Genomic DNA, 27,145 nt, shown 5'->3' with positions numbered 1-27,145 from the left:
AAATTGCACAGCATCCAAAATTATTACTCTTATATTTACAAGAAATATTCTCCTTAGGATAACAAATACACAACAGGATTAAGAGGTTAGGCTCAGTGAATGGAGTTAGCTCAAAAGACACCTAACAAACAGCTAGCAGCATCCACCCTCAACTCAAAGCACCCAGACCTCTAATTCTACAAAGCTTTTAACCAGACTATAATTTAATTGGGTGAGGCACAGATTGTGTACCAACGTTAAAAAATGTTTAAAACATCTGTAACAATCGGTGCAAGAATTTTGGGCTTGGTTAAGACTGATTCAATTGGAGCAACCCAAGGAACTGCTCTTATAAACAGTATGTAAGATAGTTAGATATTAATAGAAGAAGGAATATAATAAGAAATGAATAGCAATAAAATAAATAAATAAAATTAAAAAAAAAAAATTAAATAAAATTAAATAAAATAAATAAATAAAATAAATAAAATAAATAAAATAAATAAAATAAATAAAATAAATAAAATAAATAAAATAAATATGGCCTCCAGAAGCACAGAATACTTAGAGTTCGCTATGTACAGAAGCGCTGGGAATGAGGAGATGTATACAAGGATGTTGAAGTGGCAGGAATATTGCACAGAGTATTGCACGGTTATTTCACAGAGTACAGGATATAGTTCAGTGATCAGAGGGAAGAGCTGTAAAGTCTGATGGCCACAGGCAGGCAGGACTACCTGTGGCGTTCTGTGGTGCACTTGGGGGGAATGAGTCTTGCCCTGAATGTGCTCCTGTGATGCAGCAGCACGTTGCAGAGAGGGTGGTGGATGTTGTCCATGATGGCGTGGAGCTTTGACATTGTCCTGCTCTCTATCACCACTGTCAGAGAGTCAAGCTCCACCCTGACAACATCACTGGCCTTACGGATGAGTTCGTTCAGTCTGTTGGCACCTGCTACCCTCAGCCTGCTGCTCCATTGACGCTTCAATGCTAGCTTATATTTTAGCCCCAAGGGTTGTGGCTTGGGAGGTGAAGAAGGACAGAGGTGTAAACTGACATTAATAGCCCCCAGCCCAAAACCTCTTCAAACGGCCTTGCTAACACCACTGGTTTGCAGGATTTGACAAAGGAGGTTTTGGGTGTTTTGATATGCATCAAAGCTGGTGTGTGTTTTCAAACCCTGCAGCTACTGAATATCCTCTCGCTGGGGAAGCTTTTCCTAAAGGTTGCATGGCTTTACATCATTAAGATGAAGTTTTCTATTATCCATTCCACTTTTATGAGTTTGTGTGAAAGCCCACTCAGACTCAGAATGAGAAATGCATCACTTCGCCAAGTACAGCAGATGGATGAAGATTGTGATGCAATCAATCCATGCAGACCTGACAGCAACACAGCGCACACGGCAGGACTGACACACGGCAGGACTGACACATTGCAGGACTGACACTGCAGGTAGGTTCAAGACAGAGTGAAAAAGAAAGGAGCGGAAGTCAGGAAGAAAAACAAGTGGTCAAAATGATAGAGCAGCGCAATCTTTGAGAGTCTTCCAGGTGATCCAAAGTCCCACAGAGAGCAGAGTGCCAACACTGATTAGAAGAATAGACAGGATGAGAAGCAGCAAGGATTAAAGTGGCCTCACTCAGTGTGTGTGTGTGTGTGTGTGTGTGTGTGTGTGTGTGTGTGTGTGTGTGTGTGTGTGTGTGTGTGTGTGTGTGTTGTCCTGTGGTATCTGATGTCTGACGTTTAGCTGAAAAACAGCCAAAACTACAAAGGGAAGACAGATGAGAAAAAAAAAAAATGTTTTGAAGAGGAGTCTCTGAAAGAGTTCATGTACTTGGCTACACGTACATACAGTATATTAGCATAAACACATATGGTAAAACTTCAAATCAAAGCTGATCACAACGTGTCCCTCTCACTATCAGGTGTGGCTGCAAGGTTTGACATTGGCCTAAATCAGATGCCTGTATACTGACAGCCTGTGCAATGAAGCACCTGATTCCTTTCTACTTTCCATTCTCATGTCACATTCACTGACCGCCAAGGTGGCAAAGGGAAAACAGTAAGACCTGGATGCTGTCAGGCTGTCAAGTTTGCACAACAAACATCAGGAGGAGCAGCAAGAAGACACTTCTCCACTGATCTTGAGATGAAACAACTTTCAGCCACGATAGATGATAGAAAAAAAAAAGGTAGCAGTGAAGAGGATGATTTAAACGAACAGGTAGGGTGTTATATGTGCAAACAGAGCCAGCATTAAAGTCTCTGCAAGTTGATCAGGGTGTAGATTCAATACATTTACACAATACGTGCCAGGAGGGATGGTGAGGACTTAGCTGTTTGTGCTGGCTTTAAAGATGGACACAGAGGTTGAAGTAACGATTAATCCAAATTTATTCTCCTTCACTCAATTGAGTTTTTACATAATGTCCCTCACATTCCCTCCCTCACTCCTTTCTGGGTGCTTACACATTGTAATTCTGCAACAGCACAGCAACAAAATTCCTCCATCAGGTCGTACTGACAAACAGAACATCACAACGGTGTGACACTTTGGGTCAAGGGCACCAGCTATCGGTCGTATTACGAACGTCATGACCGACTTTGACATGAACTTACACCGAGTGCACCAAGTCTGAGTAAGACCGGTCTTGGCTGCACCTGGTCTTAACATAATATAAGTTCACATGAAGCAGTGAGGGTTGTGTGCTTTCCTACCCTCTCCTCTCCAATCAAACTATCTTCAGAAGGTTTGGATACCAAACCAAACAAAGTATGTAGCCTAAACTCATGGAGTTCTCTACACGCTATAAATCTGAATATAATTTAACATCCTTCTTCTGACCTACAAAGCTCTTCATGGTCAGACCCCTTCGTATCTTAAAGAGCTCATAGTGCCCTTTTACCCCTCTAGAACGCTACACTCCCAACATGCAGGCCTGCCCGTCGTACCTAAAGTCTCTAAAAGTAGTATGGGAGGTAGAACCTTCAGTTATCAGGCCCCTCTCCTTTGGAATCATCTACCAGTCAGGGTAGGTAGAGGGACACCCTCTCTACTTTTAAGAGTAGGCTTCAAACTTTCCCTTTTGATGAAGCTTATAGTTAGAGCTGGATCAGGCTTGGACCAGCTCTTAGTTATGCTGCTATAGGCTTAGGCTGCCGGGGGAACAGACACACTTGGATCCTATCTCACCCTCTTCACTTGCTTTAACCCTCCCTGTCTCATTAACGTTACTAACCATAGACCTTTCTGGAGTCCCTGAGCTCCCTTGTCTCGTAGGTTCCTCTGAGCTGCCGTAGACGTCCTCCTGCTGTGGACGTTCCAGACTCCAGCTGATACGGACGTGCTGGACTCCAGCGGCAACAGCTTCTACTACTCGTCTCATCACTATCACCGCTCCCTCTCCATCTTATTCTCCTCTATCTGTCTTTCCAGACCCAACTCGGTCGAGACAGATGTGTGTCTAACATGAGTCTGGTTCTGCTCGAGGTTTCTGCCTGTTAAAGGAAGTTTTTCATTGCCGCTGTAACTACTACATACTGTGAGGTGCAATGCTCATGGTGGATTAAGGTTGGGTAAGACTGAGTCTTATCCTGTCTTGGTGTTGGGTCTCTGTTCATAATTTGACATAGAGTGGTCTAGACCTGCTCTGTTTGTAAAAGCGTCTTGACATAACGTTTGTTGTGATCTGGCGCTATACAAATAAAGATTGATTTAAATAAAAATGTTCTAACTATGAAGCTTAACACCAAAACAAACAAACAGAAGCTTTCAACAGGGAAATGGAGGTCTGTGATCAAAACCGTCTTTGTAAAGCAGCATAATGATTGACTTTCGTCACTCTCACAGGACTAAACAGCATTGACAGCTCAGAAATGACAGCCTTGTGTAATCTACATAAAACCTGAGAGCGGCCTGGAGGGCGGGGTCAGCGCCCTGTGTCTATCTGACACCTGTGTCAGTGGAAAGCTTTGATTAATTCAAACAGCTCACGGTACACAACGTAACTTTAAAATAAGATCAGAGTCTGAGTGTGTCCGATCATGAATTACTGAACTCCACTCATTTTCAATTATATATCACTTTTCATACCTTCAAGCATGCAGCCCAAAGTGCTTCATAGAAGAAGAGAGAGACAGAAAACAACATCAATAGATAAAATGATACAAGGCTCTCTTATCTTCACGCACTTTCATAGGCCGACTAGTCTGACTTCACAGACTTACGCCTGCTCCTTCCCATAGGCGTAAAAAGTGAAACCCAGGTGTAACACAAACAGGGTTTAAGTCTAACTTGTGCACAGGGCTTAACTTTAGGTTGTCATAACTTTCAGCTCTAATTCTGACATAGGTTACACACAGATGTACGCCCAGCTGGTGCACTCGCTCCCTGCATGAAAGGTGTGTGAATTCACATTGCGTTAAAGCATTGCAGATGTATGAGAGTGGACACACCGACTCAGACATGCACACTATTGTTCTGCCATTCTGACACAAGTGCCAACCCCCCCCCCCCGATTCCTTCTCTGTTTTTACTTCAGACAGCAAATTTGTATTATTATCATTCATTTGATTTCTTTAAACAGACCATGCCCAATATTGAACATAAATGGTACCATTTCATACATTGCTAAAAGCTAATTTACATGCAGTCCCTTGGAAGGTCACAATTAAAACCTCACATTGTTATAAAACACACACATACATGCACACACCCACACACACACACACACACACACACACACACACACACACGCACACACACACACACACACACACACACACACACACACACACACACATACACACACGCACACCCACACCCACACAACAAATGGCAATAAGGGTTTTCCAGTTAAAAGCAGCAATATCAAATCAGCGGTTACAGTGTTGAGTGTCCTTCAGCAGATTTTAGAAATCAGAGGCGTGACCACTTTGTGTCTCTATGCGTGACACACTGCATACAAGGTGTAACAGGACATAACTACCCTGCTTTGAACTTGCAATTTGTAATGGGGCGTTCACACCAAACGCGGATAAAATAATTTGCCCGAATGAATTACATGTAAAGTCAATGTAGAGACGCAAATAGACACGGGTGGTGGTCTGGCATCGCGAACGGCGTGAATTGGGTAACGCAAACAACGCAAAGGATTCGCAAGAGTTGAAATATCTGAACTCCAGCGAATCCATCACGGCGCGATAGCCAATCGGCGTGCAGATCGTCCGATGACGTGTGAGGTATGAACCAGCGGAGATTCATTCATCTGAATATGTGGGACACTTTGGGACACTGTGCAGCTTCCCCAAACTCTGTGACTCTACCTATTCTTTATGGGATCAGGAATGAACAGAAGCTCACTGTGAGGACAGAGAGTGAGGAGGATTATCTGATAAGTAATGGGGAAGTTAGCTCTGCCCCCTTTAGCATAACCGGCTTCCCCATTCAATGTCCGTGAGGTCAACCTTGTTTGATAACAACAGACTTGTGTGGCGTGGGAACGCCTCCTCCCTCTCTCGCGAATTGAGCGAGTCATTCGCGCAAATAGAGCGAGTAAACAAACATTCTCGCATCTGTATTCGTGCGAATAGCACGACCATTCGCGTCTGGTCTGACCGCAACATAAGAGCTCTCTCTCTGTCTCTGTCTCTGTCTCTGTCTTTGTCTCTCTCTCTCTGTCTCTCTCTCTCTCTGTGTCTCTCTCTCTCTCTCTCTCTCTCTCTCTCTCTCTCTCTCTCTCTCTCTCTCTCTCTCTCTCTCTCTCTCTCTCTCTCTCTCTCTCTCTCCCTCTCTCTCAAATGAGTGATCCTAAGCTGAAGTTATTCAAACCATATTTTTATACACAGGTAATTATGCATAAAAGGTTAATCAGAAATATTTGTCTTTTTTAACTTGTACTGTGTAAAAGTTGAGTTACAAAATCATGAAAAGCCTGCTTCTTCTTGATGCCTGTTTCAAATAAAGGCAGGGTGAGTTTATAGATTGAGAAAATAAAAGCCTTAAATCTTAATGAGAGTGTTATGTAGAATCACAAAATTCACACACAGTCGTTTCACAGAGAACAAAGTCTGTATTGTGAAAGCAACTGTCTCTTTAAATAATCAACACAGTGTGAGAACAAGAAATATGCTATTTTCACACCCTATGCAGCCCCAGAATAACAATGTGCTGGATTGTACTCTGCTATGCATGAAGTGTTTTCTCTTGTTCTCTCTAGTGATAGTTTGTAATTAAGACTCCATTTAAACTATCAGCAGCAAATTGTAATCATCAAAAGAGGTCTGTTACTTTTCAGCAGTTTGGATAACAACATCTGACTCTACAGTTCAGTCCAAAACTTACTAATCATGTTACATTTCCAGAGGGATTAGGGATGAAGGAGGACGCAGAATATTCCTCCACGTGAGAGGAGGGAGGATAATTAAGAAGAAAGCCTCCTTACATGTTTTCCTTTAACTCTACTGTTGTTTGAGATTCCACTTTTTAATTTGTTATGGTACATTAAAGCAGCCTATACAGCTTTAAACACTAGAGACTGTTTTTAATGTGCTTATAGGTGAGAGAACAAACCCTCGAATATATAATTAAAGCCAACGCCTGAGTGACCTCACAGTTATTCAGTTTTCATCCACTGAGATGGAGAGAAGTGTTGATTTAATTGTGGGTTCGCTGATGCAAACGTGTCGTTGGAGACTTTGATTCCCATGCAGCACATGACTTGATTTCCAGTGTTGAGCCAGTTTACACACAAAAATGAACTACTTCATTTTCATTTGTTTTACCTGCATCTATATTATTTTTCAGTAGAGCCTCCTGTACTTCAGTCTCCAGCCTTTAATCACTGTCATTTACTAAACTACATGAATTACTGTGTTATACTGTAGAATCAATGACAGGTATTAAGTGTAAAAGACAATAAAATCTGCAGCTATGAAAACTTAAGGCCAAATTCCACCAGATCCGTCTCTGATCTGTCACGGCACCGGATCTGATAGGTTTCTATTCTAGTCAATGTGTTAACTTCCACTGGATCCACTCTATTGTGTTCTGGCTGGCTTCAGATACACAAGACTTCTATTTTTGCCGAATGCCGGAGCACGATGCATCAATCTAAACAGAGCAGATGGAGCAGGACAGGAAATCGCTCACTTCATCTGGATTACTAGACCAGACTATGAGCGAGTCAATGACTGATTAATTTTAACACGGTCATGCAAAATACTCTTGATTTGTGTTTTATTGGGGTTGAATTGATGGGATGCCGGCCATGAAAACCAGACTAAGGCTGTCTCTTGTCTCACACATTCAATTCAAAACAACACAAAGGATGTAAAAGTAAATGAAATGCTCCTTATCAACAAACTATATAACAGACATAACATTAGAAACCATTAACACTCTGTCTTTTAGACAGACTGCCCTTCTCGCCCGCTACGCTCAGCCTCTGAAAAGCGCCTAGTGCTTCCAGCACACAAGGCCTCAAAATCACTAGCTCGACTCTTCTCTTCTGTTGCCCCCAAACGGTGGAATGAATTGGCCAACTCCATTTGATCTGCAGAGTCCCTCTCTACTTTCAAAAGACAGCTAAAGACCCAGCTCTTTAGGAAGCACTATGCACTTAGCTAGACTGTTCTCCACTGTTGTCCCCAGAGGCAGAACATGTCTTCCAGCTACGATTGACTCACACTGTCCTGCTCTACTCTGGGAATCTGTGTTCAGCTATGGAGTGACCCAGCACTTGGTACTTTGGTCATTATTGTGATGTTAATTGTTGATGATGATAATGGAAGGTCTTCAATTGGTTGGTTTCTTCATTGTAGATGTTCCTTATTTCGGGAAAAAAATAAATAAATCCTTACTTACTTTTGTGCATTGCCTTTACACTGCTTGGCAGTACCTGCACCCAAATTGACTTGAAGCACTTTGTTACTCTTACTGATCTTGTTTCCTCTTGTCTAGATCTTTGCTTGTGTTGTTCTTGTTCTCGTATGTACGTCGCTTTAGATAAAAGCGTCTGCTAAATGACATTGTAACATTGTAACATTGTAGATGAAACCGTTTGTATTAACCTGGGGAAATGTAAAAAGAAGACGATCAATCAACACAAACATGAATGTGAACAGCACATTGAGTCCTCTGATATAAAGACTTATCACAGTGTTAAACTCTCCACAACCAAAGCATGTGTGGTACAAACATCACAGCAGGACGGGATGTTTGATTTTTAGTGCACACTGTAAAGGATTTGAAGCCACAGATGACTGGATGTCCTCAACTGACTTCACAGCGTGCAGGTACTTCAGGTGAGTGAAGTCACTCAGCACATTATTCAGGCAGTCATGTTTACAAAAGAGAACAAATAAAGCTATCATTAGATGATTTTCTGTACCGCTGCTGGGAAGAGAGAGATTTTTCAGCGTGTAGAATAAATAATACAGCATTCATCTACTGTCCACTGCAACTGGAGCAAATTTCATACCATCACACCTTAAAAACTGCAATTCATGCAGTTGTCCTGTCACAGGCCTGCATCCATTCTGACGGATTAGACTCACAGTGAGGGAAAATACAGACTCTGAATGTCCGACAGTCCAACACTAACATTTTCATGTCGTTATTGTCTCGTTAACGAAAAAGAAAACATGCGTTGGTCAGTGTTTTTATCATTAGTGATGGATTTTAGCTCGTCATCATCTCATCTTCCTCATGGACATAAGGCTCATTGCTGAACATTTATTGTCATAGTTTTTGTTATTGAATTTAACACTGCTCACTAAACATTCGCTCATCATGCTGGGTTGATGATCGGATTTTTTAACATTGTACATAATCTAGTTTATACTCAAGCTTTAGAGAAGAGATTGCTTTGAAAAGTTTACTTCTGATGCTTTAATTCAGCCATTTTTACCGCCTTATGCCAGGGTTACTTCATTTTCTGTTTTGACAACAGTCGTGCTTTTATTTTGAAAGGACACAAAGGCTCTTCCGCTAAATGTTAAAGTTACAGGAGTAAAGAAAACTGCTGAAGAACTATGAACAGTAAATCTGATCAATGTATGAGCATCCCAAAGGGTAGTCCGATTCATTTTCCATCTCCCTGATTTTCACATTATAATCTCTATAGCAAAATGTGAATCTGAAGACAGTTGTTTAACTAAAAGTAGACACATCTGATATAAATATAAATATACATAAATGAAATATATAAATACATTCAACCTCTTTGATTAAAATTATTTACATGAGAATCAAAGTTGTAACTGTCCTGTATCAGTACAACCAAAATAAAATAGGCTTCACTGTACAGCATAATCAATGAGGGCTGCATTTGTGTGAAGAATATAGAAACTTGTTAACTTATAATAAAGCTTTAGAGAAGATAATTCCTCATAGCTACTCTTAGTTATGCTTTTATTTTGCTATGTAAACAGTCTTATGCTTGCGTTGCATTATTTCCTGTTTTGGTTGAATCTGCTTTAATTTTGAAAATTCAAAACCAAACTTGAGGTACAATTTAACATTATGCGAGTGATAAAAACTGTAAAAAGATGATTTCCCTGTTAAAGCAGGCAGAAGCTTGGACATTTATGGGAGTGTAAAAAAATCTTGAGAGTGTTGGACATTTTTAAGAGAGATGCTGTATAACACATAAAGTTACTACTGTCAGTGAGCATGAGAAGTTTATTTCACAGAGACTTGGTGAGGTTCATTCCTAAAGCTCACGTACTAGACCCACTTCTTTCTTTTTTTTAGCGAGAACCTGGACAACATACTGTCTTCTTTTCTTTTCCTGTCTTTATTTTATCTCCTGAATCCTGACCTGAAGCTGCCCCGAGCACCCCTCACTCCTCACTCTTCACTCACTGTCAGTTAAAGTGCTCGCCCCTCGTATCATCCTAACGTTCACCTCTATGCGCCGCCTCTGCTAATGCATGCTGATTCTCAGCTGTCTGGCCAGGTACTGTTACATCTATACTAGATGGAGTGTAAAGAGAAGCTGGAGTCATAGCTTCTGCAGTCAGGGTGTTTTAACACATCCTGAGTGTGCTGTCCGTTAGATTCCCTCCATCAGACGAGAGGATGTGTCTTTTCAAACCCACGGGGAGGCCGCTACATATTATGCACAGAAGGTTATCAGTCAAAAGTTTCAGTTTCTAACAATGTTCCTGCCCGGCTTTGCCAGCACTTGTTATCGTAGGTTATTCTGAATGCAGTATCCTCACAGCTAATTTATTCAGTTTTAATTAAATTTTGGAAAGATTCCAGTCTGGTTTTAGGCTGCTTCCCTGCATAAAAGAGACCGCTCTCCTGAGGGTCACAAATGACCTTCTTTGGACGAGAGATAAAAGCGGACGCAGGCTTACTTTTTTTTTTTTTTTTTAGATCTGTGTGTTCAATTGCCCGTGCACTAATACTTGACCTGCTCCAGCAATGTGTTGGCATTTACGACACAACACTGCCACGGTTCAACAGGCATCATAGAGCACTCTTAAAAGGTAGTTCTACCTTTATCATTACAAAACCGCACAGCCTGGTGATCTTTATTAGAAGCACCGTGTCATTTTCTCTATAAATTCTTCTGCAGGGGGAATTGTCATACCTTATAACCCGTCTGTTTCCACACTGTGATCAGGTAACGTTCATTATTTGTCCAGAGCTGAAGGAAAGTAGCTTTTACTCTCTGACTGTTGAAAAGTTGTCAACAGGGGAATTTTTAATAGGCTCTATACTACAGGGAATGATAGTACTCTCTTGTTCCAACCTTTTGATAATCAGTTCAGAAAGGTTACACAGTCAGGCCTCCACAACCAGCTGAGACTTATCTGTAAAGTGAAACCAGTGCTCTCAGCAGCTGACTCAGAGAAAGTCATTAAAGCTAATATTACCTCTCATTTAGGCCGGCGGTCCTTTTGCTGCAGTGAGAGATTTCTCCAACACCTGCAGCTAAAGCAGACTGCTCCCACCTGTTTTCATTTCCACTCACAGGCTTCCTGTAAAGTCTGAGATCCTTTTTAAGATCACACCCATGGTTCTAAAGCACAGTGTGATGGAGCTCATGGCTACATACCTGACCTTTTACTCGCTTTTAATCAGAGCTCAACTGTGTCCTCCGGTAGAACCACCTGGGTAGCCAGTCTGGACTCATGGGGACCAGGTCCTCTTTTGTATTACACAACAGTGTGTATTTGAGATAAACATAATATACTTGTCCTAAAAGAAAGGATGAGTGCTCAGTGAAGAATCCCACACCACTATGACATTTCCTAATAAATTCAGTAGCCTACCCCAAGGCTCCTGATGTCCCCCAAAGCCTGAGAAAGAATGGACAGATGGGGAGCGAGAGCCAGATCATCACTGGGGTTATGAAGTGGGCTCCTCCCTTCACTGATGTTTCCTTTAGTCCGGCCTTAACCATTACCTCTGGCGTCCCAGAGCAACCCCCCTCCATGCCAGCTCCCACTGTCCATCACATCCACCAGAGAAACACCCCAATATAATAACCCAACCCATACAGTACTGCCACGTTCAACTGACCCAGGACCCCTACATGCAAGCTCCAGGTAGTGACAACACTGATACTACCTACTCTACCACCTGGACCCTGGCAGCCCCCACCACCCAACACACAAAAAGAAGAGTCTGCAGCTAGATGTTAGAAGACAGGGGAGGCAGAGCCAAGATGAGATGCCGGTCTAGGCTATTACTCATCCCTGCTGGTCTAGGCTGTGTGCTCTACCTCCCCCATACTGAATATTTCCGTAATTCTGTTTTGCCCCCCGGTGATATTACTCCTCCTCATCCAGATCCACTGACTAGTTTTAACTGCTTCGTATGACATTTCCTTTACTGTCTTTCTCAGACACTGTCCACACACTCCCAGTTCTCCCAGTAGTGAGAGAGTTGATCTTGCCACAAACCCTCTACATCCCACTTCTACTGGACCTAACCTTCCAACCTCGCTGGCTGTTTCTGCTGCCTCCTCTGTGTACCTAAGCTTCTTCTCCTTTCATCCATCCTCCACTGAGTCCTCCCAAGGCACTGTCAGCTCTATATAATAAACTCTCCGCTGACTGCTTGACCAGAGCGCCATGTCAGGCCTCAGATTAGTGCAAAGCATCTCCTGTGGCACTACAAGTTTTACTCCAAAGTCTACCTGCATCTCCAAATCACTACCTCCCTTTAGGGGACCTGATTCATGCCTGTTTAAAAACCTACCTTCCTTACACTTCTATGTGTATAATTTAAGGTAGCTAAACATAGATGAGCTCTCATCAAACCTCAGTGATGTTAAACTCTTCATTCAGTTTGTGTCCACATGTTTAGAGTTTCAGTGTAACTACAGATATCGTTTTCAGCCTGCAGCACCTCCTCATTAAAATAACTTTTAGCTTAAATATTGTCTTGTTCGATTCAATCATTTATTTTAACACACATCCTCAACCTCATCATCATCTCCACATTCATCTTCACAATCAAGCTTTTTGTCCATCGCTCTGGATTCTGACCTGTTACACACGCACAGAGTTTCCCATCACTCAAAATACTTAATTATTAACACTTACTGTCTCCTTGGCAACGCAGCGGTCCAACGGTCAGCTTCGCCTCAGAGCCCGGTCTGTTTGTGTCACCCACGGCTACCTGGCTGACTGGCAGGTGCTCTTTATGAATCAGGACGCCTGAATCTTCTCTCCTGAAAGACGAGGCGAGAGAAACACACGTGAGAGGAGAATCAGGACTACGTACGAAACAGGGCTGGTGGCTTGAGAGGTCCCAGATCACTACCTGCCCTTGAGCAAGGCACATCAACCCAAACAAACCTGTCTGTGTGCAGCCCCTTCAGTCTTACACCTCTCCTTCAGTGCATGTCAGGGGACCTTGTTTGTGCTTGTGTATTTATGACAGGCCTTTGTGTGTGTTACGTTTTAATAACAGAGTGTGAAAATTGAATATCAGGGATTAATAAAGAATATCTTCTTCTTCTTCTTCTTCTTCTTCTTCTTCTTCTTCTTCTTCTTCTCCTTCTTCTTGTATTTTGAATGCGCTTAAATTGAATTAAGCACATTCAAAATACCTGAATACACAGGCCACAATCCTGCATACCTGTTTTCATAAAGTTGTTGTAGTGTAGCTGGAGTGTCACTCATCTATCTGACCCGGAGAGACAGGCTGAAAGCAGGGCCTGAGCTGGACGTGGTCGCCCTGTGGAAGCTGAACATAAGGCCAGACTGAGGCTGGAGTTCTGCTTCCACAGGGCCACAGGGATCATGGGGGACTTCCTGCAGCTGTGGTGGGTTGTTAATATTCGTTGTGAGGTGTCTAACCAAAGAGAACTGCAATTTGCTGATTGCTTTCACTGAATTTACTTGTTTGTCAGTAAGATTCTGTGTTAACATAAAACGTTTGCCTGTTTAATTTTATTGTTTGTTTAAATCTTCTTCTTTTTATGAACACTGCATTGCTTGCATTGAATTAAACACATTGAAAATACCTGCAGCAGACACACAGCTCAAGACCCTGTATTCCTGTTTTCGTAAAGCTGTTGTAATTTACAGTAGCTGCAGAAGTGTCACTCAATGATTATAATCGTGTGTAAGTTGTAATGTGTGTCTGTGCGTTACATCATGTTTAATGTGAATAATAGATATTTAATTTTAAAGCTGTGTGTGAGGAGTGTTTGGCTGGTTTTAAAGCAGCCTGAAGTGAACACTGATATCTATCTTCTGAGCTACACAAGAACAAGAGACCTTCGGCATGAAGACTGACTGTTTCTACATGGTTATTTATAATGCCTGACACTGTTGCTGCAGGGTAGGTGTCGGACAACTTCATCCTGCAGATACAGCATTGGATTCTCATTGAGCGATACATTTTTTTTTATACGTTGCGAAAACACAACGTATAAAAATACAAAATAAAATCAGTAAAGAGATACTGCTCCATCCCCCAGGGGATTCCAAATTTAACACAAACCAAGAAGTTCATCAGAGGAGCTTTAGGATAAAAATGTTACCTATTAAATTGATATTTTTGGTTATTTTTGCCTTTAATGGATTGGACAGCTGAAGAGAGGCAGGAAGTGTGGGGAGTAGAGAGTGGGGGAAGACATGCAGCAGATGGTCAAGGCTGGGAATCAAACCCACAGCCCCTGCAACAAGGACCATGCCCTCCGTATATGGGATCACTTAGACTGCTAGGCCAATGGCGCCCAAAAAAGTAAAATCTTAATATAGCACAACCTTATGTTTTAAGGATGAAATGAATGATCAGTGAACTAGTGTCAGTTGTACTAGGAAGTTAGCTCCGCCTCCATTAGCATAACCGGCTTCAACATTAAGTGTAGCCGAGCTCAACCTTGTTTGATGACAACAGACTGGAGTGGCTTTTGAAGGGAACCCCTCCCCTCTCGTGAAAATTTGTGTCTTGGGCACTCAGGAACACATGATTCTGTGAATTGAGCATGTAAACAAAACATTCTTGCATTCACCCCAATTAAATAATCATTTTCATTTTGCTTGAACGTGAACTAAGACCTCCCCCTGGCTCACTAGCTGAGTTATAGGTTGAATTATAGGTCATAAACCCCGCCTCCTCCATTATAACAGATGGAACAGGGGTCAAACTTGTAAATTAAAATGCATGACACATTTTTTTTAAGAATGCTTTCTGTCGCAGCACTTATTTCTTAGTGTTCTGATTTATGTGTGAGTGTTTATTTTTGTAGAGGTTTAGTTTTAATTTATGAAGTACCGTTAAAAAGAGATGTGATGTCATGACTGACAGCTCTGCTGACAAATAGGGGCATCGGTATGATGTCCATCAGATTATCAGAGTAGAGGAGGAACAGCGAGAGAATACGCAAGGGATACTGACACGAGAGGTATCAAACTTTCCTCTAGCCGTTCGTGTCAAACCTACACAATCATCTCTTCTGTGTTATTTGTTAAATGTGGGTTTTGTTTTGCAGAAGGGTTACAATGTCGATCTTGCAGCTCCACCAGCTAGACTGCATGGCTCAGCTCTAACATACCTCAGCATCGATACTGTGCAGCTGTCAACGTACTATTCTGGCATCACTTTTTACAACGGGAGGGATGGAGGTGCCTTCCAAATCAATATGCAGAGACACACATGTATAAATGGTTTCAGTAGATGGATGCATGGTGCATAGTTTCATTTATAAAAATCAATCTATTGATGAGAAAGAAAATGAATCAACAAAATGAAGAAATCAATCAGAAAAAAACGATGTATTGTTTTGTCTGTAAATCTCATTGAGCAGTCCTCTCACTCAGCCCCATGTCAGCACAAACATTGAATATTTAACAGCTGCAGCCTGTAAAGTGGGGATGAGTTTTAGTGTGACACGTTATGAATTCCTCACAGAACTATTTAATTCTAATTGTTTGCCGTCTTCTTTAGTTTGGAAGTGAAACACTGGGATCTAATTTATGGCTTTACGTGTGCACGTCTATTTCTATGTGCTGCCAAATTTATGGGTAATGACTGGAAATAGAGTTATAAGGGTAATATTTCAAAAAGTCACTCAGCCAAACAATGAGACATTAATGCATCAAATATTAATGGGGAGAACAAGACAGAGTAAGACTTATTTGTAATCTCATCAGTTTTAGAGATGAGGAAGGAGACATGAAAGTAAATGAAGTCTCTCTTTCTTACTTACGTAAAGCATGCACATGCTCACACACACCCAAAGACAGAACGCAATCTGTTTAATGAGAGTATCCATCAGCTGGCTAAAAGAGCTTTGAAACACAAACTGTTGGTTCTGGAGGCAAACATGGCTCTTAAATAAATGTATCACTGATAGAGGGATCCATCATTAAGTCACTTTGAAGTTAAACACTTCATCAGACCATCCAGCTTGGGCAGACACTGCACTGACAGATTAATGAAAACATTAGCAGTAGCAGCAGTGACAATTTTACTGTCGGTGCAGTAAAATCGCCCCCATCAAAAATTCCATGGCTGTGACATGTTTCACTTTTAAGCTGGAGCTGATACAGCAGTGCAATCATTTCATTCTTTCAGCGAGATGTTCTGTGCAGACATTAAGAAATGTTATTCTGCTTCAATGTCAGCCACAATGAGAAACCTCTGTAATAGAATATGTACTCATGAAACATAATGAGCACTTATTAGGAGGGCTGACCTTTAGAATTTCTTCTGCAACTAAGATTATTTTGAAGAAAACAGTTGCATGTCGGAAGAGAAGAGTAGTGCTTTGAAATCATTTAATAAAGTTGATGAATAAAACATGTTCAAGTGGTTCATCTGAGCAACTGAGAGAACCTGTGGGAGGTCAGACTGAAGACAAACACTCTTCAGTCCCCAGAGGATCGTCGAGTGAAGATATAACTGCTCCAGAGAGGCTGCTTCTTATCTGGTAGTAAAAGTAGTCGTAGAAATAACGAGTGAATCCTGGCTGAGAGAATGGTTTTAAGTTAATTGACTGTTAATTTTCCTACTCTGGTTTCTATTTCCTGTTTTCCTTGTGTTGGTCATTAGTGATCCATGTCTGGTGTTGTAATCCTCATGTGTGTATTTTCACTCGTGTTTTTCAGTCATTTGTGTTTCCTGTTTTATTTTGTAGTTCTTGCTCCCTGTGTGTCTGCTTTAGTTGTACTTCCTGCCTTTGTGTGTTTCCCTCCACTTTGATTACCCTCGTAAGTTGCACCTGTCTTGTGTCACACCTGTATCTGATCACCTTGTATGTATTTAGTCTCTGGCTGTTTTCGAAACCTCCTACTATACTAGCAGTATGTACTGATTTGGCCAAAATTCAGTATGTAGTATGTGAACAAGAGCAAAATCTGCAGTATGCCAAAACTACCAAGATGTTGTGCTTATCCAGGAACATGTCTCAGTCTGCTGCAGACCAGTCTCCCTCACCTACTGTTTCCCACAATGCACAGCGCTCGTTCCGCTTTTTCTTTTTTCCTCTTTTTTGAAAGGGGCACTCAGTTTTTAGGTGCTGTGAAAATTATTAAATTCCATATAAACAACTTCTTAACTTTTTAAATCACAAGTAATGCTAAAGAAGCAGTTTCAGCTTGGCCGTTGTTTACTTCTGCTTTCCGAAACAGGAAATCCAGTGACGTCCGGCTCAGCATGCTGCATAACAGATCCAACAGAACAGTCATCCTACATACTACCTTCAAATGCAGTACATTAGTAGGTAGTATGTAGCAGGCCGTTTTGAAAACAGCCTCTGTGTTTCCTCCTTTCTTTGTTGGATCCTTAAGGCTGTTACCACAAGCTACATACTACCTATGAATTTAGTAGTGTGTGTTTGAAGGTAGTATGTCTGTTCTGTTGGATCTGTTCTGCAGTATACTGGGTCAGGCGTTGCTGGTTTTCCGGTTTCAGTAAACAACGGCCAAGCTGATAGATAAACTTCTTCTTTAGCATCACTTATGATTTAAAAAGTTAAAAATTGGTTTATCTGGAAGTTGCTAATTTTCACAGACATGAACAGTTACCTGTAAGATGTTTATTTTCATCTGTAATTACTGGATGATACAAGGGTCACTGGCGTTTCTTTCATCACTTCACTGTAAATGTAACAGATGGTTAAATGTCTGATACAACTCCAAAACTGCAGGTGGCGATAATGCACCAAAAAGTGTAAGTGCCATCTGTAATAAACATTAAAAAGAAAAAGGAGAAAATTAGCGCTGTGCATTGTTGGAAACAGTACGTGAGGGAGACTGGTCCGATGCATACTGAGACATGTTCCTGAATCAGTACGGCTTTGTTCTTGTTCACACACTACATACTGAATTTAGGCCAAATCAGTACGTACTGCTAGTATAGTAGGTGGTTTGAAAACAGTCTGGGACTTGCTTCGTCATCCCTGTGTCAATCCTCCGTGATCTTGGATGTTGCTTATGTTGATTTTGTTGGACTTTCTGTTGGATTTTGGTCTGCATTTCTGGCCTTCTATCTTAGTTTTTTAATACAACTCGATGAATTGCAGTTTATAACACTTCCGAATGGGCTTCATATTTTGAGAACGGAGGTTGCCGCTTGGTGTCAACATGTGCTTTTTAGTGACTGGACAGCCTTAACTTCAGGTTTAAACACACACTGAAGACAGTCTGAGATCACTCAGGCCAGGTTTGTCCACATTGGTCTGGAAGTGTGTTCGCTAATGTCTTTGGCCACATTAAGGACTAACCACTCACCACGTACCTATGGCAACGATCCTGTGAAGTTAAAGACTTCACTTAGAGCAGGGTGTGCATGAAAATACTGTGTACATGATGTCTGTATTTATCAGTAAGGAGACTGATTTTTATTACAGGATTATCCCGTACTGGCGAGGGAGGAGGAGGATGTAGGGTGCGCAGGAAATGTGATTTACAAGTAGTTTATCATAGTTTAAAATAATGCACATAGTGAAGAATCAGAAGGTTTTTACGTTTTATGTCTTTAAAAGAAGAAGAGTAAATATAACACAGATCTTTTGTTACTGCAAACAGAGACTTGTGTCTGCAGTCAAGTTACCTAATGTCACTGATAAAATACAGAACGTCAGTGGAGCAGCAGCTTCATGATCAAAGTTTCATATCTCATTACAGCTTCAGTCTGCAACCACCCACTGCTCAGTCCCTCCCGCTCCACATGAGTGCAGCTCTCCCACTCTGTGTGCTTCCACTCTGCATCACTGTTTTTCTTTTCATACCATTAAGTGTTTATAAAAGGCTAATGAAGAGACAAATGGGGCTCAGTGTCTATTTGGATTTGAAGAGCGAAAGCGAAATCTGATCACGAATAGTCATGAGAAATGCATTTAGTGACGCATGATGTGAACAACTGTGTTCAGAGCTGGTCACCTGTTGTCTAATGAGCCATGATGTTTCTACCAGGTGTGATAACAACAAAAACAGTGACTTGTGGAAAATTGTCTAACTAGTTTGATGCGTGTTGGTGGCTGAAACAAAGCTACATCTGCAGAAAAGGAAGAATGCTCTCACTCCTTATTTTATGATCACAGCGAAATGTTAAAGAAAAGGTGTACTGTTCTTGTGTTGCAGGATAGAGTTAAATGAAATGAAATTTAACCTTAAATTTCAACAATGTAGGGGCACAATTGGCCTAGCTGTCTAAGCGTGCGTCCCAAATACAGATGCTATAGCCTTCATCGCAGAGGCACAGGTTTGATTCCAACCTCGACCTTTTACTGCAAGTCCTCTCCCACTCTCTGCTCCACCCATTTCCTGTCTCTCTTCAGCTGTCCTGTTCATTAAAGGCAAAAATGACCAAAAAATGACAACTTTAAAACATTTTAACAATGTCAAACCTGTTAAAAAATGTGAAACAAAAAGATTCTTTGTCAACAGATTTGGCTGGAGTTGCTGAGTGTAAAATCGGATGAAGGACAGAAGAGGCTGCGTACATTAGCCTCCATTCTTGTGTCTAATCTCATATAGTCGCATACTGGACTGCCTCACACACACAGTGGGAGAACAGCACAGGGGAGATGCTTTGTATCTGTTTCAAAGGGGATCTGTAATCCCACACAGAAAATGTGGCACTAGTTTCTTATTACATAACGGCCCTTGGCAGCAGATATAACGCTAGTTTGCTCTATAAACCTTGTTATCCAAATATGCTAATATTTTCAGTTAGAATAAGTAAACACACAGTTTCACTCATTTGTTCACTGTTGTGGATTTTTTGGGGTTTGGAAAAGTTAGAAAATATGATAACACCTTCCAAACTCTCTGTGAGATATCCCTTTCTCTAAATCCCCAGCATGCTGATTTAGCCTGTGGAAAAAATCAAAGCTTGAAGACCTGCTGTGCCTCGTTACCGCAGTGTTGCCAAGATAGGATTGAAAAGAGCATTTTTTTATAGAGTGTTATGTTTTTTTTAAGAATGTCTGTTGAATCTTGAATCTCAGGTACCATTTGAGGGTACACACGGCAGCATATTTGTCATAATACCATTTATAATGCAAGGACCAAGAGCATTATGCTAAGGAGATTTATCAAAGAAGGATAAATACAGCTGAATATTCAAAGAAGCATTAAGTGCATGCTCAGCAGACTGATGTAAACAAAGATGAGTAGATTCCGCTCCTCCTGTATGACCCCCACATGCTCCCCAGCAGAGTGGACCTGTGTGACTCCAAACTTTGAACACTGCCAGCTGTTTGTACAGACTTTAATTAAAATCAATGTAGAGCTGACACTGTGGGGAACTTAATCAATACATGACAATGTGTTTATGCTCCTGATTAAAAGTTGGGCTCACCATTGTTTGTGGTCGGCGTCACAGTTGCAGTCGTACTTTTGATCGGTGCAGTTCCTGTCGATGCCACAGGCACATTTCTGGATGCCGGGTGCCGAGCCCCCCCAGTAGAAGTGTTTCTCGCTGCCACGGCCAACCCACCACGTGTAGGGGGTACCATCTGTGGAGAAAACACAGAAACAGAACAAAATCTGAGTTTGATTCAAGAGAAAGAACAAAGACCTGTACAACAAAGGAAACAGACAGGATAGGATCTTTTTGTTATATGGCTGCACTGAGCCTGATCTCTGTCTCTATCAGAAGAGACAGAGGTGTCAGTATCAGGTGAGGTTTGTCCACTAACATTTTAGCAGGCTTTTGTAAACAGCTCCTGTGGAGAACTATCTGCTGTACTGCAACTTTGGAGCCTATCATTGGTCGCATTTCATTAATGTCTATAGACACATTTCTGCAAACGAGTACAGCTACTATTAGACTCTTAAATGTTGTTTCTACATCAACTCCATTCTCCTCCTCAAGTTGTCCTCCAAGTTGTCAGACTATAAACAAAGGCAATACACTTAAATGGAAGTCTTCAATGGGAGTACTTTACCCCTAACTGCTTGAATCACTAGAAGCCCCATAGAGTTGGTCGTTGCTTCCAGGAGCGGAGTGTTTGCAGCACAACGCCGATAGTAAACATTGATCGAGTAACTGGTAAAAACTCAGTGGCAAAAAAACTCCAGTGTGTGTGTTAACAAGTTAGGGCTTAAAACATCACTTCACCTCAAAAGGGCATGAGTGAATCTGTATGAATTCAGCAGATAAGACTATCCAAACAGAGGACTGCATTTATTGTGCAATCAATATAAAAATATAAATTAAATGAGGGGTATTTTATCGTTAAAGCAACATGTTGTAACATTAGCCACAGTTTCCTGGCTTGTTTTCTGATGCGCCATCGCGACCAAAAGTGCAGCAGCCACCATCATCCATCACCGGTCCGGAGCAGTTGGTAGGTACCTCACAACTTTCAAAGATACTACAGGCTGTACAGCTACTGTTACGGCTGTATGTTTGTTCTGTCTTCCCTCCCTCTCTGTCACCTTCTTCCCTGCAGGTTCCTCTTAATTAAGGCAATGAGTTCAACTGGTGTTGGACCTTTAAAAGTCCACTTCTCCCTGCAGTAGGTGAGAGGCTGCTGCCTGGCTGCATCTCCTTTGGGGGATTTGCTTTTGTTGTGTTTTGTTAAGTTAGAATTTAGTTGATCTAGGTTGAATTGTTTAACTATTTCTGTCATTTTATATGAAATCCCTTTTGTTAAGTGTTTTAAGGTCTTATGCAGGATTATTGTTAGCCTCATAGGGCCGCCTTTGGGTGGGACGCAACACTGAGCAACACTACTGTATCAGTAGTCAGCGGATGGCAAACTCCACATGGTGAAAAGACATGGCACTACAAAAAGTTACACAGATGCATGGAAGCTGCACTTGTGGAAGTTTTCATGCAGGATGAAAGTTGAAACCTTTTCCCTCTGAGTGACCTTCAAATGCAGTCTGTCTTAAATACTGGTGCAGCTTTATTTCAGATCTTATGATGAATGTTTTTCTTTTTTTACAAATATTTGGGGCAAAGTGTAATTTTAGGGCATTTATGTCATCTTTAGTTTATTCTTTTATCTGTAAGCCAGGTAGTGTCAAATGCAGTTGGCAGCACTTCCTAAAAAATGTATAGAAACGTCATTGAAGGCATAAATAGGCCTCTAATTCTTTAACTACAAGTAGGCGTTTTGAGCTTCTACCAGTCCCTGACATTTACCTATGTGACCCCAAAGTTATTTAACCACAGAGCTGCAATGATTAATTTCTCTACAAATGGGGATGCCATTCTCAAAGTGAACTGGTTGGTTAGTAGCACTGCTGGTACATATATTGATGTGTTTTGTGGACATCACCTGCTTGCAAACAGGCTGGGCAGCACAAATAATGTACCCTGGATAAAGTAATCGTTATGTCAAACCCAGAAGATGGAAGTTCCCTTATAACCCCAAAATCCCAGTTCAATACAGCCTCAGTCATAATCCTCATGTTCCTTTGTCCTTTAGAGAAACAAAACACAAACTTTATTTTTAAGGCCATTATGCTGAGTTAGTAGACTGTCCAAACTCTGTTCTATTACAGGTGATTAATTGTTAAATCATTAACTGTTAGAGCCTTTTGTCGCATTAATGTGATTTATATTGACAGCTAGCAGCTGCATGGTAAATGAAATTCATTTGCTCAACATGTTTTACACAGCTGGATGGTAAATGCCTCCGAGACTGGCAGGGACATTTAGTCACAGATCACACCTGTGATTTTAGAGACCTACTAAAACACAGACTACAGTTGTCTTTTGCATTACAATGTGGAAATCTCTGCGTGTTTACGTGTTTGTGTGAACACATCTGTTGATGCACAACAGATGTGCAAAACAGAGGTGTGGAGACACCTCTCTGTGTGCATGTGTGCCTGTGATTGTGTGCTTTAATGACAGAGTAAGAGGTGAAGGATCACTGCTTTTCAATAAGAAATGTAATATTGTTTGCTCTGCCTTGGATAATGTATTCTGGCTTGAGACAGTAACAAGGTGCAGAGATAGGTAGAAATATTTTGGCACTTGGAAATACATCACAATAACAGTGAGAGAGGATGAAACAATATTACATTTCCCTCTTTATTCTGGGAAAATAAGCAGCATTGTCAATATCGCTTTGTCAAATTCCATCAGACAATGAAATCTCCTGAGCCATATTTCTTCGCAGCAGGGGATTGAAGAAGACTTTGATGAAGCACAATTGCATTGAGAGGTGTGATATACCGTATTATTACACTTTGTTTTCTTTTAAACTCCAGGAGGAAGCTATGGATGTGCCTGTGTGTATGAAATCCATCTTCAGCCTGTCTGTGTTTTATATGTGCGTGTGTTTGGCCTCAGTGACCCATGGGTTTATTGTCCTCATAAAGAGAATTAGCCTCAGCTCTCTCTAGGCTACTGTTCAGACAGGCCATTGTCAATAGGATTAACACTTCCTCCTCAGGAGATTTCCCGAGCCTCTTCCTCCGTGTGGACGCGAATGTACTTTAGTGTAACTTTTTATACAAGTAAGAAGTTTAAGTCTTTCACAGATTGGTCAGTGAGGCTCTGACCACCAAGCTAACCCAAAAGGCTGACCACCCTGTCCCCTAAACCAGCCTGTGAGTCTCATGTCATTGTCCTCAACAGCTACTTCTCTTAATGTCCTGAACAGGTCATTAGCCATCCTTTCTTGTGCATCCACGGCAGAAACATGGTGTACACTGAAAAAATATTGTGTTGAATCTACTAAATTGTATTATGTCAAGTTGTTGCATGAAATACATTTCTCTAAATCCAGATATATTTATTAAGTTAACTTAATGAACAGACAGCCACTCTGAATGTCAACACTACCCCTCCCTACCATATTTCCTCTCACTCCCCATCCATCCCTCCCCTCTCTGCTCTCTTAGCACCCACCACTGTAGAAACACACCACCAATGTGTATAAGTGTCCTGCTTCTCAGCAAGCATCTTTGGTATCTTTGCCGTTGATATCCTTGTGTATGCGGCCGTGGCCAAAAGAGGAATTGGACGTTTGTGTTGAGGTTGTTTGCTGTCCACCATTGCTGCAACAAACTTTGTTTGGGAACTTCTCATGCAAGCTCTCTGAGTAAGTAGTGCCGGACTCACAACCAATCAGGACAACGTAGTAGGGGCGGCCCCTCAACCAATCAGGACGGAGGGTAGGAGAGTAGCTCTGATTGGTCTGTGATAACATGAACGAGGGGGATTATAAAATTGCTGATTACATAGGCATAATCGAGATTTACTTCAGTTACTAATGAATGTCTATGAGTATTATGACTTTTTCTCTGAACACAGCAGAAGAAAAGTACTGTTTATTTTTATCCCATTCCTTCCAACAGCAACTTTAATTCTAGTATGACATTTAGGTTTGATATTGCTCACCCCTTAGAAGTCCAAAGTCTTTTTCCATCTCTCAATAACCTTGCCATGTCAAAACACACCCACACACACACATTTGAGTCTTTACTGTTCAAGTTAACAGGACAGAAGCAGTATAAAAGCAATGTAAAACTATTTTCATATAAATATTCCAGCTTGATCTCTTTCATAACTTGTTTTCCAGGATGAATAATAGAAGAGGACAGAGGAGAGGAGAGGAGATGTAATATAGGAATAACAGCGGGGCATCAGGTGACATGGGAGCTATGCATCCTGCTAGTTTAAGTCTCCTGTGTGATTCTGTTTAAGCTCTGCCAAAACAAACAACTGAGGAGTGGAGAGGGAGGAAGAGCGTGGAGGGGGGGAGATGAGAGGCCAACAGCATGGATGGATGGAGATATATCGGAGGAGAGATAGAATCATATTGGCGGGAGTTCATATGGAGAGCCGCAGAGAGAGGACACTGCCAAGATGAGGCGAGCAGCATGTTTGTGTGTTAAAAGGGCAGAGTGTGTGTGTTTGGGTGATCTAAAATCTTGGGCTCAAAATGACAGAGCACAGTAATTTCCAAGAGTCCCACCGGAGTGTGATTAGCCTTAAGAGGGGTAGCTGTTTGTGTGTTTTGATGAAACATCACTTCAGACAGAAAGGAGACGAGCACTTCTGGTTAGAGTTTGATTAAATGCTGGCATAGCTGTGCTGAGGGAAAAACAAAAGTGTTAAAGAGCGAGGGATTAACCGGAGATAACAAACAGAATTCTGTAAAATGAAAGCTGAGGAGGGGACAGATGCAAGTTTTGGCTCAGGGATTGTAACATTTCTCTATGGGATAAATAAGTTCCAATAATGGTTTCCCACACTGAAGGATAATGCCAGTTTATAACAACTTCAGTCCCATTAGTACTTCTGACTATAACTGCTTAAAGACACACTGTACTTTAAAGATTGAGTTAATACCTAGGAGCACAGTAAAAGTGATGATAAGAGGTCAGATTGTGCAGTTACACACACAGATGATCAGAATCATGCAGTGTAAATAGGTATGTACTTGTTTGAATTGAAAACAAAAGCAAGGAGTGAAGCTGCTTTACAAACTCTCTGTTGAAAACAATCACAAAGGTTTCATGACTGACTTCCTACATTAAACTCAACCTTTCATAAGAAGAGAGGAGGAGAGATAAGGACAAGCATGAGAACAATTAAATGTGATACGATATAAGATATTCTACAATACTGTGTAGGATATGATGGGATATGACCCTAGACTGTATAACAAATGGACGTCGTCGCCGTGTGACGTCATCATTTTGTTTCTGGAGAGGAGTTTTGAAGACTATCGTCGGCGGTCGCCATATTATACCAGTCCCTCCAGGATTTCGCGGGATTTTTTTGTGATTGTTGTGGCCCAAAAAGCCTGAATTTGCGACAGCTTTTTGAAAAAATTGCGGTGAAAGTTGCGATTATTTTTTTTTGCTTTTGTCCCCCACTAACATCTCAGGGGCAAGTAAATATGCTAAATTACAGATGTTTTTAGAAAACATTCTTGATGTGGCCATTGACTGTATTTTGATTCTCCTGATTCACAGAAAAATGCCATGAAAGGACTGTATTGCACATTTACGACGGTCCCTGAATGCACCTCGCAGCGACTGATGCACAGTCAGTTCACGGCACTCTGAAATTAATCTGCATCTTTGATGACGAGGAGTTGATCAAAACTTACTAAATGTGTCTGATGTATCACCAAACTGGATTAAATCAAGCTGTAGACGCAGAGCTTTTTACGGTAACCACGGCAACAACGTCAAACATCAAATAGTAAACAGACGTCCCCCGGTTGTGTCTTTGTCACAACAGACAACGGGGGTAAAAATCCTCAATGAAGATGAGACAGATGCATGGAGGTGAGGAGAGCTGGTTCATAAAGCACACCTGCTGCAGGTAGAGACCAAGCTAACACTGAGCCCCTCAATCTATAAATAATAACGTTGTCATGGTCACTTGTCCTGCCTGCTGTCCCCTCTCATCACCCGTTCTCTGTACGTGTTTTGTTGTTGAAAAGTGCCGATCAAGGGAGGACTTATTTTTATGTTCCAAGGAAGTCAAATTGATGACAAAACCGATGACGTACAGGGGCTGAGATTGAGGTAATTGGTCAAATTTGCGGGAAAGTTGCGGTGATTGTAAAAAATTGCAGGGCCGCGAAAAAATCGCGCTGATTGGTTGAATTTGCGTTGATAGTTGCGATCGCGAAACGTAACTTCCTGGAGGGACTGTAATAAGCTACAGTAAGCTACGATATGCTACGATACAATACATTACAATAGGCCGATGCTACAAAACGATACGCAACGATACAATTCAATACGCTACAATATGACACAATGCCATACAATACGATACAATACAATAGGCTACAATACAATACGCTGCAATACGATACACAACAATATAATACGATACGCTGCGTTTAGATACGTTACGCTTAGATATGCGATGCTCAGATACGCTATGCTACGATTCAATATGATACAATATAATACAATACAATACAATTTGATTCCATATGATTCAATATGGCACGAGAAAACATGTTCAGATCATAGACTGTATAAAATATGGACGTAGTATCTGTGACGTCACCCATCTGTTTCTGAACGCTGTTTTGAAGCCAATCGGCAGCGGCAGCCATATTGCTTCTGTCGAGCCAGTGTGATGTAAAGAGGCGGGCTTTGAGCCTCCTAGCCAGCTGCAGTGTTCCTGCAGGCAGCTGTGCCTCTCATTGGAAGACTAGTAATCTCAATATCTTCGAAATTGCCAAATTAAATTCACCCCCCCTCACAGTGAGAGGACATCGAGAAATGAGCTATATTCCGGTAC

General features: G+C 41.4%; 1 protein-coding gene across 4 annotated transcripts in view; it reads right to left on the bottom strand.

The window, feature by feature from the left end:
• The window catches only part of cntnap2a (contactin associated protein 2a), a 577,708-nt gene that overhangs the window by 88,563 nt on the left and 462,000 nt on the right, over positions 1 to 27,145 (bottom strand). For all 4 annotated transcript variants that reach the window (XM_034706352.1, XM_034706353.1, XM_034706355.1 and 1 more), the window contains 2 exons: positions 20,264 to 20,420; positions 12,547 to 12,674 (listed from right to left, as the gene is read on the bottom strand). In XM_034706352.1, coding sequence (XP_034562243.1) covers positions 12,547 to 12,674; positions 20,264 to 20,420 — 285 coding nt within the window. The remainder of the gene's footprint in view (positions 1 to 12,546; positions 12,675 to 20,263; positions 20,421 to 27,145) is intronic.

This window comes from Notolabrus celidotus, chromosome 17, assembly GCF_009762535.1.
Source record: "Notolabrus celidotus isolate fNotCel1 chromosome 17, fNotCel1.pri, whole genome shotgun sequence".
Lineage (NCBI taxonomy): Eukaryota > Metazoa > Chordata > Actinopteri > Labriformes > Labridae > Notolabrus > Notolabrus celidotus.
The sequence above is the reverse complement of the archived record's forward strand: the minus strand, read 5'-3'. Positions and strand labels throughout refer to the sequence as shown.